Below are 12,821 nucleotides of genomic sequence, written 5' to 3'. Positions count from 1 at the left end.
TTCTTCTGTGGTGGTAAACAGCAGCCAACATGACACCATGTGCTGACACTAAATGTTGCAGCCTGACAGTCATGTGCAGCAGCTTCAGTAAAGGTTCCTCTTGACTTGTGCTCAGTCGTCTGGTCGACTTCTGCTGAGAAACATTAGAACAAACTTCAGATTGTTGAGAACAGAAACATTAGATCTTCATTGATTCTGTGCTGATGTGTGTGAGACATGGCTGAGTAAAGAACAGACGTCAGGTGAGCTCAGTCACCTGGTTGTTCCAGGTCCTCAAACAAACTGTTGGAGCTTCTTGTGTCTGAATACTGAGTGTTCTCCACCAACATGAGACACAGAAGGATGAGACAGTGAGGTCCTGTTAGCATCAGTGCTGCTGCTGCTGTCTGTACAGCTGATGATGTGCTTTGTTGTCCTCTCAGTCCTAAAGGTGGACGTGGATTCAGGGAGTGGAGTCTGTCCAGCTGCCCTTCAAAACCATAGTTCACCTGTTTAAAGACGTCAGAGTGGAGTGGACAGACAGTTACAGTAAAGTCCATGTGTATGAGAACGGCTCTGACCGACCTCAAGAACAGGACCCATATTACAGAGGCCGAACAGAGATGAAAAAGACCTGCTGAGAACTGGAGACCTCAGTCTGACCCTGAAAAAACCACAGATGGAGACACAGACACCTACACCTGCACCGTCTACAGCAGGGAGGGAAACATCCTGATGAAGAAACAAGTGGAGCTAAAGGTCAAAGGTCAGTGCTGTTGAGTGAGGTTGAAACACATGTTTGAAACAGCAGTTTTAGATCCATACATGTAAATGTCACAAAGAAAAGCAACATACAGATTTTAGTGTGAAGCAGCACATAGAAAAAATTCACATCATCAACACTCTGATCATCTCCAACAGCTTGAAGACCTGGTTTTAGTTTCTAGATTTCTGTCCCCTGTTACCTTCTGCTCTGATCTGGTTCTGTCCTTCAGCTTTCTCTACAACTTTGTCCTCCTTCAATAAAGTGAGGACAAACTGCTGCTGCTGTCTGTACAGCTGATGATGTGCTTTGTTGTCCTCTCAGTCCAACAGGTGGAGGTGGATTCAGGGGTGGAGTCTGTCCAGCTGCCCTTCAAAACCACAGGTGACCTGCCTCAAGACGTCAGAGTGGAGTGGAGGACCAGTTACACTAACAGGAAGGTCCATGTGTATCAGAACGGCTCTGGACCGACCTGAGGAACAGGAAGATGATTACAGAGACCGAACAGAGATGAATGAAGACCTGCTGAGAACTGGAGACCTCAGTCTGACCCTGAAACACCCCACAGACAGAGACATAGGAAGATACAGCTGTGAAGTCTACAACAAGGAGATCAGGAGAAGGAAAACAGTGGTGATTAAAATCCAAGGTCAGAATTATCTGTTTGTCTCTGGTTGTCTCTGAGGCCTGTACCATGAAGGGAATTTAACCTCCTCTGGTTTAACTCTGGGTGATCAAGGGAAGTCAAGGTTGACAAACCCTGGTTCCCTAAACTGGTGTTAAACAGTACAACAGTGGTTAAGTTGTCAGCAGTGCAGACAGAGAGTTGTGGCATTTTGACTCGTTCTCAGATGAAGAACTCAAGTTAATTCAGTTATGAGTTATGAGTTATTTAAAGAGACTCTAACAGCAAAATATGACAAAACCATGGAGACTGGAGTGTTCACAGCAAACAGAAAAAAAGATGGAACTTATAAAAACCGGAGGAGGGTCACCTCCTGATACATTTTTACAGACAGAGCCATTGGCCATAGCAAATTACAAAAGAACACCAACGTAACCTTTCATAGTACAGGTTAATCCAGAAGTTACACCAACACCTGGATTTAGATTCTAGATTTCTGTCCCCTGTTACCTTCTGCTCTGATCTGGTTCTGTCCTTCAGCTTTCTCTACAACTTTGTCCTCCTTCAATAAAGTGATGACAAACTGCTGCTGCTGTCTGTACAGTTGATGATGTGCTTTGTTGTCCTCTCAGTCCAACAGGTGGAGGTGGAGGGAGGGGGTGGAGTCTGTCCAGCTGCCCTTCAGAACCACAGGTGACCTGCCTCAAGACGTCAGAGTGGAGTGGATGGACAGAGACAACAGGAAGGTCAATTTTTATCAGAACGGCTCTGATCAACCTGAAGAGCAGGACCAGGTTTACAGAGACCGAACAGAGATGAAGAAAGACCTGCTGAGAACTGGAGACCTCAGTCTGACCCTGAAACACCCCAAAGCCACAGACACAGGAAGATACAGCTGTGAAGTTTATAGCAGTGAGAAAAAAATTCAGAGAGGGAAAACAGTGCAGCTCAAAGTCAAAGGTCAGAGTTGTTTGTTTGTCTCTGGTTGTTTGTCTCTGGATGTTTGTCTCTGGTTGTTTGTCTCTAGTTGTTTGTCTCTAGTTGTTTGTCTCTAGTTGTTTGTCTTTGGTTGTTTGTTTGTCTCTGGTTGTTTGTCTCTAGTTGTTTGTCTCTAGTTGTTTGTCTCTGGTTGTTTGTCTCTGGTTGTTTGTCTCTAGTTGTTTGTCTCTAGTTGTTTGTCTCTAGTTGTTTGTCTCTGGTTGTTTGTCTCTAGTTGTTTGTCTCTGGTTGTTTGTCTCTGTCTCACTGTCTTCTGTCTCCTCTACAGAGAGAACTCAGGTCAAAGATGAAACAGTCGACATCAGGAACAGAAGCAGCTCCACTGATCCAACTCCTCTGATGGCTGATCAATCAGTTTGATCGGTCTGTTGATCAGTCTTTGATTATTGATCTGATCTGATTGTGGATCAGACTGGGTCTTGCAGGTTCAGGATCAGCATCTGTCCAGAAGCTGACTCTCTTAGTAAGTCAGACATGAAATCCACCTTGGCCTTCCTCTACTAAACAGACATTTTCCCAACAGAAACCTGAGCAGTCATTGTTCAGAGCAGCTCTCTCTGTTCTAGTACTGGATTATTATCACTGATGGATCAACATGTCAGTTGGACTCAGTCAGTGGAAGTGTTGCAGCTCATTTGAACTGATTTCTCAGCTTGGTTTCTGACATCAGATGTAGTTTGAGGACACACTGAGCATGGCTGGAAACGTTGGATCTCCTCTAGAGTTTCAAACTGTGGTTAAAGAGGTTCAGATCAGCAGGATGAAGAGGAAAGTTCCAGATGAAACTGATTGTCAGGAAACATGGAAGCTTCAGTCATCAGGAGCTTTAGTATCTATGTGCTGTGTTTTCTCAGAAATAAAGATTCTCTCAGCTCAAACACCTTTAGCTGCAAAATGTCATGAAGATGTTGTTTCCTGTGAACAAATAAAGGTTGAGATTCAAACTGTGAGCAGTCAGAGCTTCACTGAGGAAATCTTAAAGTGAGTGGGGTTCAGATTTCAGAGTCCAGACTGAACTGTACAAAGAGTTTTCTCTGATTGGAGGCTCCATACAACTGAGTAACAACATGTCAGCAGAATGAACTACACATCCTGTCACCTCTGAACCAGGTCTCCAGTCCTGTTGTTGCATGCTGAATCCTGTGGGAGGCGCTGCAGCTTCTCTTCCTGTCTGCTGCTAAAGATACTGTATGTTGTTCTGAACATTTTCAGGCCAAACACAAGTTTAGTCCTCTGACAGACATTAAAATTAAATCTGAATAATATATAAAAGCATGGAAACGTTACACATGATAAACCTGCTGCAGCCACACTCTCAGAGAGAAAACAGTTTGTATTTATTTCTGTTTTATTGAGAATCACAGAGGATAAACAACAGGAGCCACCTTGTTACCAGGAGAGAGAAAAAGATAAAAACATGACCTGATCCAAACTGTTTTCACAGCTTCACATGTAAAAACCACAGGAGATAACTGATCTGAGGTCTCTGGAATAAAAACACACCACGTCATGATGTCAGAGAGGCCTTCAGCCAATCAGGACAAAGTTCTGTCATCACAGAGCAACTGCTGAAAACTTATCACTAAACTGCAGGCGCATGGTTTTAATGTCACGTGACACAAGTCAATGCTGTACTTCCTCCTCGTGTATACTGGTTTGAACAGTTCTGCTGCCCTGGGTCAAACTGCAGGACTACTTTTATGTCCCAGTGATGTTTTATATCCCAAACTATTGTTTATGAAAAGCTGTGAAACCTGAGCTCTGATGCTGCAGTGAATAAAAAGCTTCCCTGCAGCTGGAAGAGAAACTAAAGTTTCCTCTGAGCGTCAGTAGATTATCAGGAGGAGGACAGTGAGCAGTGGCTGTGAACTGAAGTCCTGAAGGAGGTTTTGAAGCCTTAGTCAGTTCAGTAAGAAGCTGATTGAAGGGGACTTTGTTGGAGTTTTTTCCAGGAAGATGAAGATGTTGGTGGTGTTTGTGATCCTCCTGCACGGTAAGAAAACCTTGGTCCCTCTGATCTGACTGATCCAACACTGCAGCAGCTCTTTAGTCTTTCTGCTTTAACCTTCATTTCATCCTCTGGAACTGATCCATGACGATGTTTTCTACCAACAAACACAGACTGTACAGTCAGTTCTGTTCAGCTGGTGGAGGGGGACCACTTTGTCCTGCTGCCCTGTGAGTTTCCCACCTTTGACCTGGACGAGCCCACAGTGGTGTGGAGCCGCTCCGACCTCAGTCCTTCAACCGTCCACCAGCGTCAGCTGGAAGGTGATGAACTGACAGAGCAGAACCAGCGTTACAGCGGCCGAACGTCCATGAAGACTGACGCTCTGGACACTGGAGACCTCAGCCTCAACCTGACAAACCTCCAGCTCTCTGACAGCGCCACCTACACCTGCTCCATCAGAGAGTTTGGACGACAACTGGGACAGTCAGAGGTACAGCTGCAGGTCAAAGGTCAGCAACAAACCACACCTACACCTCCTGTAGATACAGGTCAGAGGTCAGAGGTCATGTTGTTCTTTATGTTTTTCCACAGAACGATTTCCATCCTGGGCCATAGTTCTCCTGGGTCTCCTGGTTGTTGCTCTTATTGTTGCTGTGGGTCTTCTGGTACATTTCCGACACTATTTCATGTCAGGTATGTCTCTACTCCTACATTACCCATGATGCTGATGGTGAAGATGTTTCCTCTTGTGGCTCGTTGACTGTGGAGGCAGACTCTTGTTCCAGAAGCTAAAAGAGTTGAGAGTTAAAAACAGCTGATACAGAGAGCTGAAGAGAAACTTGAGGTTTTGTTCCAGACGTCAGAAAAGCTCATTCAGACTCATTGATGAGGAAGAATCAGCTCTACAACATGACTTTACTCAGCAGTTTGTCGTGTGCTTCACTGCATTTATCTGGACTCAGATGGAACATTGTGAACCATGTTCTTCTTCTGTGGTGGTAAACAGCAGCCAACATGACACCATGTGCTGACACTAAATGTTGCAGCCTGACAGTCATGTGCAGCAGCTTCAGTAAAGCTTCCTCTTGACTTGTGCTCAGTCGTCTGGTCGACTTCTGCTGAGAAACATTAGAACAAACTTCAGATTGTTGAGAACAGAAACATTAGATCTTCATTGACTCTGTGCTGATGTGTGTGAGACATGGCTGAGTAAAGAACAGACGTCAGGTGAGCTCAGGTCACCTGGTTGTTCCAGGTCCTCAAACAAACTGTTGGAGCTTCTTGTGTCTGAATACTGAGTGTTCTCCACCAACATGAGACACAGAAGGATGAGACAGTGAGGTCCTGTTAGCATCAGTGCTGCTGCTGCTGTCTGTACAGCTGATGATGTGCTTTGTTGTCCTCTCAGTCCTAAAGGTGGACGTGGATTCAGGGGTGGAGTCTGTCCAGCTGCCCTGCAGAACCAAAGGTGACCTGCCTGAAGACGTCAGAGTGGAGTGGACGAACAGTTACAGTAAAGTCCATGTGTATGAGAACGGCTCTGACCGACCTCAAGAACAGGACCCATATTACAGAGGCCGAACAGAGATGAAAAAAGACCTGCTGAGAACTGGAGACCTCAGTCTGACCCTGAAAAAAACCCACAGATGGAGACACAGACACCTACACCTGCACCGTCTACAGCAGGGAGGGAAACATCCTGATGAAGAAACAAGTGGAGCTAAAGGTCAAAGGTCAGAGCTGTTGAGTGAGGTTGAACACATGTTTGAAACAGCAGTTTTAGATCCATACATGTAAATGTCACAAAGAAAAGAAACATACAGATTTTAGTGTGAAGCAGCACATAGAAAAAATTCACATCATCAACACTCCGATCATCTCCAACAGCTTGAAGACCTGGTTTTAGTTTCTAGATTTCTGTCCCCTGTTACCTTCTGCTCTGATCTGGTTCTGTCCTTCAGCTTTCTCTACAACTTTGTCCTCCTTCAATAAAGTGAGGACAAACTGCTGCTGCTGTCTGTACAGCTGATGATGTGCTTTGTTGTCCTCTCAGACTGTCACGTGGAGGTGGATTCAGGGGTGGAGTCTGTCCAGCTGCCCTTCAAAACCACAGGTGACCTGCCTCAAGATGTCAGAGTGGAGTGGAGGACCAGTTACACTAACAGGAAGGTCCATGTGTATCAGAACGGCTCTGACCGACCTGAGGAACAGGAAGATGATTACAGAGACCGAACAGAGATGAATGAAGACCTGCTGAGAACTGGAGACCTCAGTCTGACCCTGAAACACCCCACAGACAGAGACATAGGAAGATACAGCTGTGAAGTCTACAACAAGGAGATCAGGAGAAGGAAAACAGTGGTGATTAAAATCCAAGGTCAGAATTATCTGTTTGTCTCTGGTTGTCTCTGAGGCCTGTACCATGAAGGGAATTTAACCTCCTCTGGTTTAACTCTGGGTGATCAAGGGAAGTCAAGGTTGACAAACCCTGGTTCCCTAAACTGGTGTTAAACAGTACAACAGTGGTTAAGTTGTCAGCAGTGCAGACAGAGAGTTGTGGCATTTTGACTCGTTCTCAGATGAAGAACTCAAGTTAATTCAGTTATGAGTTATGAGTTATTTAAAGAGACTCTAACAGCAAAATATGACAAAACCATGGAGACTGGAGTGTTCACAGCAAACAGAAAAAAGATGGAACTTATAAAAACCGGAGGAGGGTCACCTCCTGATACATTTTTACAGACAGAGCCATTGGCCATAGCAAATTACAAAAGAACACCAACGTAACCTTTCATAGTACAGGTTAATCCAGAAGTTACACCAACACCTGGATTTAGATTCTAGATTTCTGTCCCCTGTTACCTTCTGCTCTGATCTGGTTCTGTCCTTCAGCTTTCTCTACAACTTTGTCCTCCTTCAATAAAGTGATGACAAACTGCTGCTGCTGTCTGTACAGCTGATGATGTGCTTTGTTGTCCTCTCAGTCCAACAGGTGGAGGTGGAGGAGGGGGTGGAGTCTGTCCAGCTGCCCTTCAGAACCACAGGTGACCTGCCTCAAGACGTCAGAGTGGAGTGGATGGACAGAGACAACAGGAAGGTCAATTTTTATCAGAACGGCTCTGATCAACCTGAAGAGCAGGACCAGGTTTACAGAGACCGAACAGAGATGAAGAAAGACCTGCTGAGAACTGGAGACCTCAGTCTGACCCTGAAACACCCCAAAGCCACAGACACAGGAAGATACAGCTGTGAAGTTTATAGCAGTGAGAAAAAAATTCAGAGAGGGAAAACAGTGCAGCTCAAAGTGAAAGGTCAGAGTTGTTTGTTTGTCTCTGGTTGTTTGTCTCTAGTTGTTTGTCTCTGGTTGTTTGTCTCTGGTTGTTTGTCTCTGGTTGTTTGTCTCTGGTTGTTTGTCTCTGGTTGTTTGTCTCTAGTTGTTTGTCTCTGGTTGTTTGTCTCTGTCTCACTGTCTTCTGTCTCCTCTACAGAGAGAACTCAGGTCAAAGATGAAACAGTCGACATCAGGAACAGAAGCAGCTCCACTGATCCAACTCCTCTGATGGCTGATCAATCAGTTTGATCGGTCTTTGATCAGTCTTTGATTATTGATCTGATCTGATTGTGGATCAGACTGGGTCTTGGAGGTTCAGGACCAGCATGAGTCCAGGAGCTGACTGAGTACTGAGCTGCTGTCTTAGTGAATCAGACAGAACACACACAGACTGTGGTCACACACTCAGTGAAAAAGGAAACTGTCTTAGTGTCCATGAAGGTGACGTCTGTGTTAGATCCTCTGAACTCTGACAGACTCTTTATGGAGTATTTTCCCAACAGAAACCTGAGCAGTCGTTGTGTGTGTGTGTGTGTGTGTGTGTGTGTGACTTCATATGGAAAATGAAGATTTTTATTTTTTATATCCTCAAAGTCCAGGGTGTCTTTAGTGATTAATGATATTATTAGGAATTATTGTTGTATACATCTGGAGGTCAATAAATTCAGGCACTTTATAAATAATTTGAGCTCTTATGGTTTCTACTGGTTTTAACTGATGTTTCATCCTTTGATCCTGAAACTGGTGTTAAATTACTTTCTATGAACCCTGCAGAAATCCCACCCTGAGGTCCATGTAATAGTTTTATTTTACCACTAGATGGCGACAAAGAAGAATAAACGCGGTCATATAATATTGTCCCTTGTGGCTCACCGTATAAAGATGTTCACATTCCGACACTTTACATTTAATCGTGTGAAGTTTGTTTAACTCTCTAAGTTTCCTTATGATCCCTCTGAATGTTAAACTCCTTCAGTGAATCGGTGTTAAATTACTCCGCGCTTCGTCTGCTACGGTTTGTCCCTCTGCGGCTGCCGTATCAGAGCAGGACATCAACGGTCAAACATGGTGCTGGAGAAGAAAGGCTCCGGTGAGTTCGGTTTGATTTGAACTGAATTCTTGATGAAAACGGGACTTTGTCGAGTTGTGGCTCTCGTGTGTGTAAACAGTGAAAGTTTAGAAGGTGGAAAGTCTCGTTAACAGATTCTCTGTTTGGGTTTTGTCCTTTTTTCCTGAACGTTAGCGGCGGCTCCGGGTCTAACTGACGAAACGTCCATTTGAAACGGTTCTCCGGTTTTCTGAACCCCACGCGCTCTCTTTAATGTCTCTGTTATTGGTGAATAATTGTTGTAGATAAACGGTGAATTCGGCACAGAGCTGCTGTGGTGTAATGTCACACTGTTCTCTAAAATCCTGACTGAAGGAGTCAGATCAGGCTGCAGCCCGCGGCTCCTTTGCGGTTTGTTTCAGCGGGATGACCTGAAGGTTTCTTGATGTCTTACTGGAATAAGTTGTGTCTTGTGGCTTCAGCAGTCCGCCGAATTCACCTTTAGTTTCTATCAAGTCCTAAACTCTGTCAGAACATGTTTAATTCGGGTTCAGTCAACGAACAAAGTGCAGAGAAATGTTAAACTGTGAGATTTGACAACGGAGTTTGGTTTGAATTCTCTCTCTCAGCTCGGGTGGAGGCCGGTCAGCGCAGAGTGTTGGATGAAGCCACCAGACAGAGGAGACTGAGCAGACAGCTGGAGGCTCTGGAGAAAGACAACTTCCAGGTCCCAGACCCAGCAGCAGTTCTTTCCTGATCTCCTGCTGGACTCCCAGCTTTCAGCCGGCATCCATTTCATCAGTTCACTGGTTATTTACACCAGTGATGCTGACTTGTTGTTGTTTTTACTTTGTGTTTCCAGGACGACCCTCTGTCCTCCCTCCCTCCCCCAGGTCCTACAGCCCGCCTGCCTGCCTTCAGTGAGACAGAGGAACCAGGTGAGAGGTCGTCGTCTTTGTGTGAGCGTCTGGTCTCGTGCTCGTGTTGTAAATGTGTCTGTGTCTGTGCAGAGAAGAAGAAGAGGAAGACGAGGGGCGACCACTTCAAACAGCGTTTCAGGAAGAACTTCACCACCCTGCTGGAGGAGGAGGTGGGTCTCACACACACACACCTGTACTCTGTTCCTGCTCTGTGATTGGTCGATCTGCCGTCAGCTGACTCTCCCTCTCTGCTCTGATTGGAAGAACCTGTCGGAGAAGCCGGAGCCTAACTACCTGTCGGCGGCGGCCCCGCCCTCGTCGCTGCCTCCACGACACTTCTGCTGCGTGTGTGGTTTCCCCTCCCACTACACCTGCACCACCTGTGGGGGGCGCTACTGCTGCAGCAAGTGTCTGTGCACACACAGAGAGACCAGGTACACACACACACACACACGCTGATCCGGTCATACAGGTGAACGGGGGATTCTCCTGCTCAGTCTGTGCTGCGTTCAGGTGCAGTCTGTGCGTCTGTGTTCTCGGAGCTGATGCTGAGCTTTCTACCTCTGCAGGTGTTTGAAGTGGACGCTGTGACTGCGTCAGGGTGGAGGAGGAGGAGGAGGAGGAGGAGGCTGACGGAGGTTCACACCTGAGAGAGCAGACACACTCACATACACCTGTACAGGTAGACAGACAGGTGAGCAGACTCCACCCTCCTCCTCCTCCTCCTGTTGGACCTGGACAAAGACTGAGAGGAAGGAGTGGTGTGGACTCAGGTGGACGAAGGTAAACAGGACGTGATTGGCTTCTCTCTGAGCCAATCAGGACGTGAGCTGCAGCGACGAGTCGACTGACAGAAAACCAATAATCAATCGTTGTGATTGGCTCCAGTAAACAGCTCAGACACTTCCTGGTTCCTCCATGTTGTTGTTGTTGTTGTTGTTGTTGTTGTAAATAATGATTCTTTCATTTGATATTAAAAACTAAACTGATGTTTGATTCTGTTTCTTTAATTCATTCAGTCATTTAGATGAACACATTAACTCCAAACACACACACACACACACACACACAGGTTACACATTCATCTGATCTGTTCCTGATCTATAATATTGATCATATCAGTGAATATTCAGGTCATCAGATCTGTGTGTGTGTGTGTGTGTGTGTGTGTGTGTGTGTGTGTGTGTGTGGGTTAAAAGTCCAGCTGACTCCTCTTTTTCTTCCTGGTCTCCATGGCAACCGTGTCATAAAAACATGTCAATAATTAATGTGGACTTTTGGGTTGTGTGTGTGTGTTTCTGTCTCTGTCACACACACAGGTTTACATGCTGTGTGTGTGTGTGTGTGTGTGTGTGTGTGTGTGGTTCAGACTTTGTCCCGGCTGCAGGAAGTCGTCACTGGGTCGTCACGCCGACGCCGAGCCGAGGAGCTGCAGCTTCGCACCAGTCAGTGAGTACGAACTGGGAGAACTGGGGGGGTGATGATGTCACACAGGTGTGAGAGGACGACAGGTGATGTGATGATCAAACAAAGCTGAGGCCTGGACCGTGGAGCAGATCCACGTCAGTCTGAGCTGAGTCGTTACCTGTGCGGCTCCCTGTGCAGACCAGCCTCCTGTGGTGTCCCTGAACGCAGCATCAGGCGACGACTCGACAAACGTTTACCTTTGGTTTCAGTCTCAGGTTGAAACGGTGCGTTCAGGTGTCAGGTCACACTGTCAGGATTTTACAGCGCTCTGACAGATCAACTCTCTTCACAGCTCCAAACACCATGAAGTCTTCATCATCATCAGGAACCTCGACCTCAGCTGGACCAGACACTCAGCTGCCCTCCTCTGCATCGCCTCCTCCTCACCTGTCTCCTCACCTGTCTCTGCAGAGTCCAGAGCTGCAGGCAGAGTTTCTACAAGGTGAGTCTGTCTCCTCACAGCAGGAGACACCAGAGGACAGAGGACAGAGACCTCCTCCTCCTCCTTTAACCCGTCTCCTTCTCTCTTTGTCTCCAGAGTGTCGGAACAAACTTCGGTCTTTCAGCGACGTCAGTGAATCCAGCGTCCTCACCCCTGCTGCCTCCCCCTCCTCTCCTGTGCCTTCCCCCTTCAGTCCCACGCCCTCCTCCTCCCCCTCTCCCCGGAGCTCCTCGTCCTCCTCCTCGTCCTCCCCCAGCTTCAGCAGCAGACCAGGTTTGTGTGTTGATGAACCAGCTCCCTCTGGTGGAGAGACCTCTGATGTCCTCACAGCAGCTCAGACACTAACCTGCTCTGTAGACCTGAATCATTTTTGTGATGATGTTTGTGTGCAGCTCGTCTGTCTCTGTCCAGCCCTGAGCTCCTCTCAGAGCTGAAGGAGTCCAGGACCCGCCCCCTCCGACATGTCCCCGCCCACAACGGCCTGACCACCGTCTTCTCTGGACGAGGACGAGGACGAGGACAGGTGAGTGTGACTGAAGCTCAGACGATGAACAGTTTTCGAGTCGGACCTGGACTCACAGACTTCCTGTGTTTATCGTGAAGCTGCAGAACTTCATTCAGAATCCTCCTGTTTTTAACTCAGTCTCACAGTCAAACACTGAGTTCTCCTGGATACTTTATTCATTTCTTTTTAGATGTCTGTCCGGTGTTTTATTCATATTTCTTCTGGAGATCCACGAGTTCTCCGAACAGGACCTGCTGCCTAACTCCACTTTAAACAGGACAAAGTCTCACAGAGACCTGTAGCTGACGTGTAGGTTTCACAGAGTCTAGTCCTCCTGCTGAGTCGTGGTGTCGGTTCTCTGTCGGCGTGTTTCACGTCAGATCACTGAGCGTGACTCTTTCTCCTACAGACGCCATCATCACCTCAAATCTCCCTCTTCTTCAGGTCTCTGGCTCCGCCCTCTCCACACGGCCGGCCAATCAGAAGAGTCCACCCTGACTCTGTCAGCACCTGGACCTGAGCCCGTCACAGACTCTGCTCCTCTAGAACTAACAATGTTTTAATCATTGATTTCTGCATCTGCTCAGCTGATCCCAGAGTCTGACTTACACTGACCCCTCACTAAGCCCCGCCCCCTCAGGTACTGTTGCTAACCTGTCAATCATTTTGTCCAGAGCAGTTTCCCAGAGTCCAAAGTGTTGATTTGTCCGAGGTACTGACTGTATAACCTGATGAAAGAACTGTGTCCATTAAACCTGTTGATACTGATCACACTGAACGGTGCTGATTCA

At 46.8% G+C, this 12,821-nt stretch overlaps 2 protein-coding genes across 9 annotated transcripts; both read left to right on the top strand.

Annotated features, from left to right (window-relative positions):
- The first annotated feature begins 259 nt into the window (after positions 1–259).
- On the top strand, positions 260–10,606 carry znhit1 (zinc finger, HIT-type containing 1). 6 transcript variants are annotated; one of them, XM_051068117.1, is made up of 8 exons: positions 260–430; positions 1,075–1,182; positions 6,487–6,694; positions 9,326–9,423; positions 9,559–9,634; positions 9,707–9,786; positions 9,881–10,050; positions 10,186–10,606. In XM_051068117.1, the coding sequence occupies exons 1-8, from the start codon at positions 398–400 to the stop codon at positions 10,205–10,207; spliced, it is 795 nt and encodes a 264-aa protein (XP_050924074.1). In that variant the 5' UTR covers positions 260–397; the 3' UTR covers positions 10,208–10,606. The 6 variants fall into 6 exon arrangements, with proteins under 6 accessions (XP_050924074.1, XP_050924073.1, XP_050924072.1 ...); XM_051068116.1 differs by lacking the exon at positions 260–430 and adding an exon at positions 558–745 and having other exon boundaries at positions 1,067–1,182; XM_051068115.1 differs by lacking the exons at positions 260–430; positions 1,075–1,182 and adding an exon at positions 558–745 and having other exon boundaries at positions 6,371–6,694.
- A 151-nt stretch (positions 10,607–10,757) lies between these two features.
- LOC108892761 (putative protein TPRXL) lies at positions 10,758–12,808 on the top strand. Of its 3 annotated transcripts, none has more exons than XM_018690478.2 (5): positions 10,761–11,065; positions 11,376–11,525; positions 11,622–11,798; positions 11,918–12,048; positions 12,475–12,808. In XM_018690478.2, the coding sequence occupies exons 1-5, from the start codon at positions 10,942–10,944 to the stop codon at positions 12,526–12,528; spliced, it is 636 nt and encodes a 211-aa protein (XP_018545994.2). In that variant the 5' UTR covers positions 10,761–10,941; the 3' UTR covers positions 12,529–12,808. The 3 variants fall into 3 exon arrangements, with proteins under 3 accessions (XP_050924077.1, XP_018545994.2, XP_050924076.1); XM_051068119.1 differs by lacking the exon at positions 10,761–11,065 and adding an exon at positions 11,072–11,307; XM_051068120.1 differs by lacking the exon at positions 12,475–12,808 and having other exon boundaries at positions 10,758–11,065; positions 11,937–12,048.
- Positions 12,809–12,821: the final 13 nt, after the last annotated feature.

This window comes from Lates calcarifer, unplaced genomic scaffold, assembly GCF_001640805.2.
Source record: "Lates calcarifer isolate ASB-BC8 unplaced genomic scaffold, TLL_Latcal_v3 _unitig_2414_quiver_2368, whole genome shotgun sequence".
Lineage (NCBI taxonomy): Eukaryota > Metazoa > Chordata > Actinopteri > Centropomidae > Lates > Lates calcarifer.
The sequence above is the reverse complement of the archived record's forward strand: the minus strand, read 5'-3'. Positions and strand labels throughout refer to the sequence as shown.

Bases quoted from the DNA above. Each gene is read 5' to 3' on its own strand.
- znhit1 (XM_051068112.1), top strand. From the start codon at position 1,253: ATGAATGAAGACCTGCTGAGAACTGGAGACCTCAGTCTGACCCTGAAA. The intron at 1,392-6,370 runs GTCAGAATTATC...TTGTCCTCTCAG, and splicing joins AGTGGTGATTAAAATCCAAG to ACTGTCACGTGGAGGTGGAT. The intron at 9,424-9,558 runs GTCCCAGACCCA...TTGTGTTTCCAG, and splicing joins TGGAGAAAGACAACTTCCAG to GACGACCCTCTGTCCTCCCT.
- LOC108892761 (XM_018690478.2), top strand. From the start codon at position 10,942: ATGCTGTGTGTGTGTGTGTGTGTGTGTGTGTGTGTGTGGTTCAGACTT. The intron at 11,066-11,375 runs GTGAGTACGAAC...CTCTCTTCACAG, and splicing joins CTGCAGCTTCGCACCAGTCA to CTCCAAACACCATGAAGTCT. The intron at 11,526-11,621 runs GTGAGTCTGTCT...CTTTGTCTCCAG, and splicing joins GCAGGCAGAGTTTCTACAAG to AGTGTCGGAACAAACTTCGG.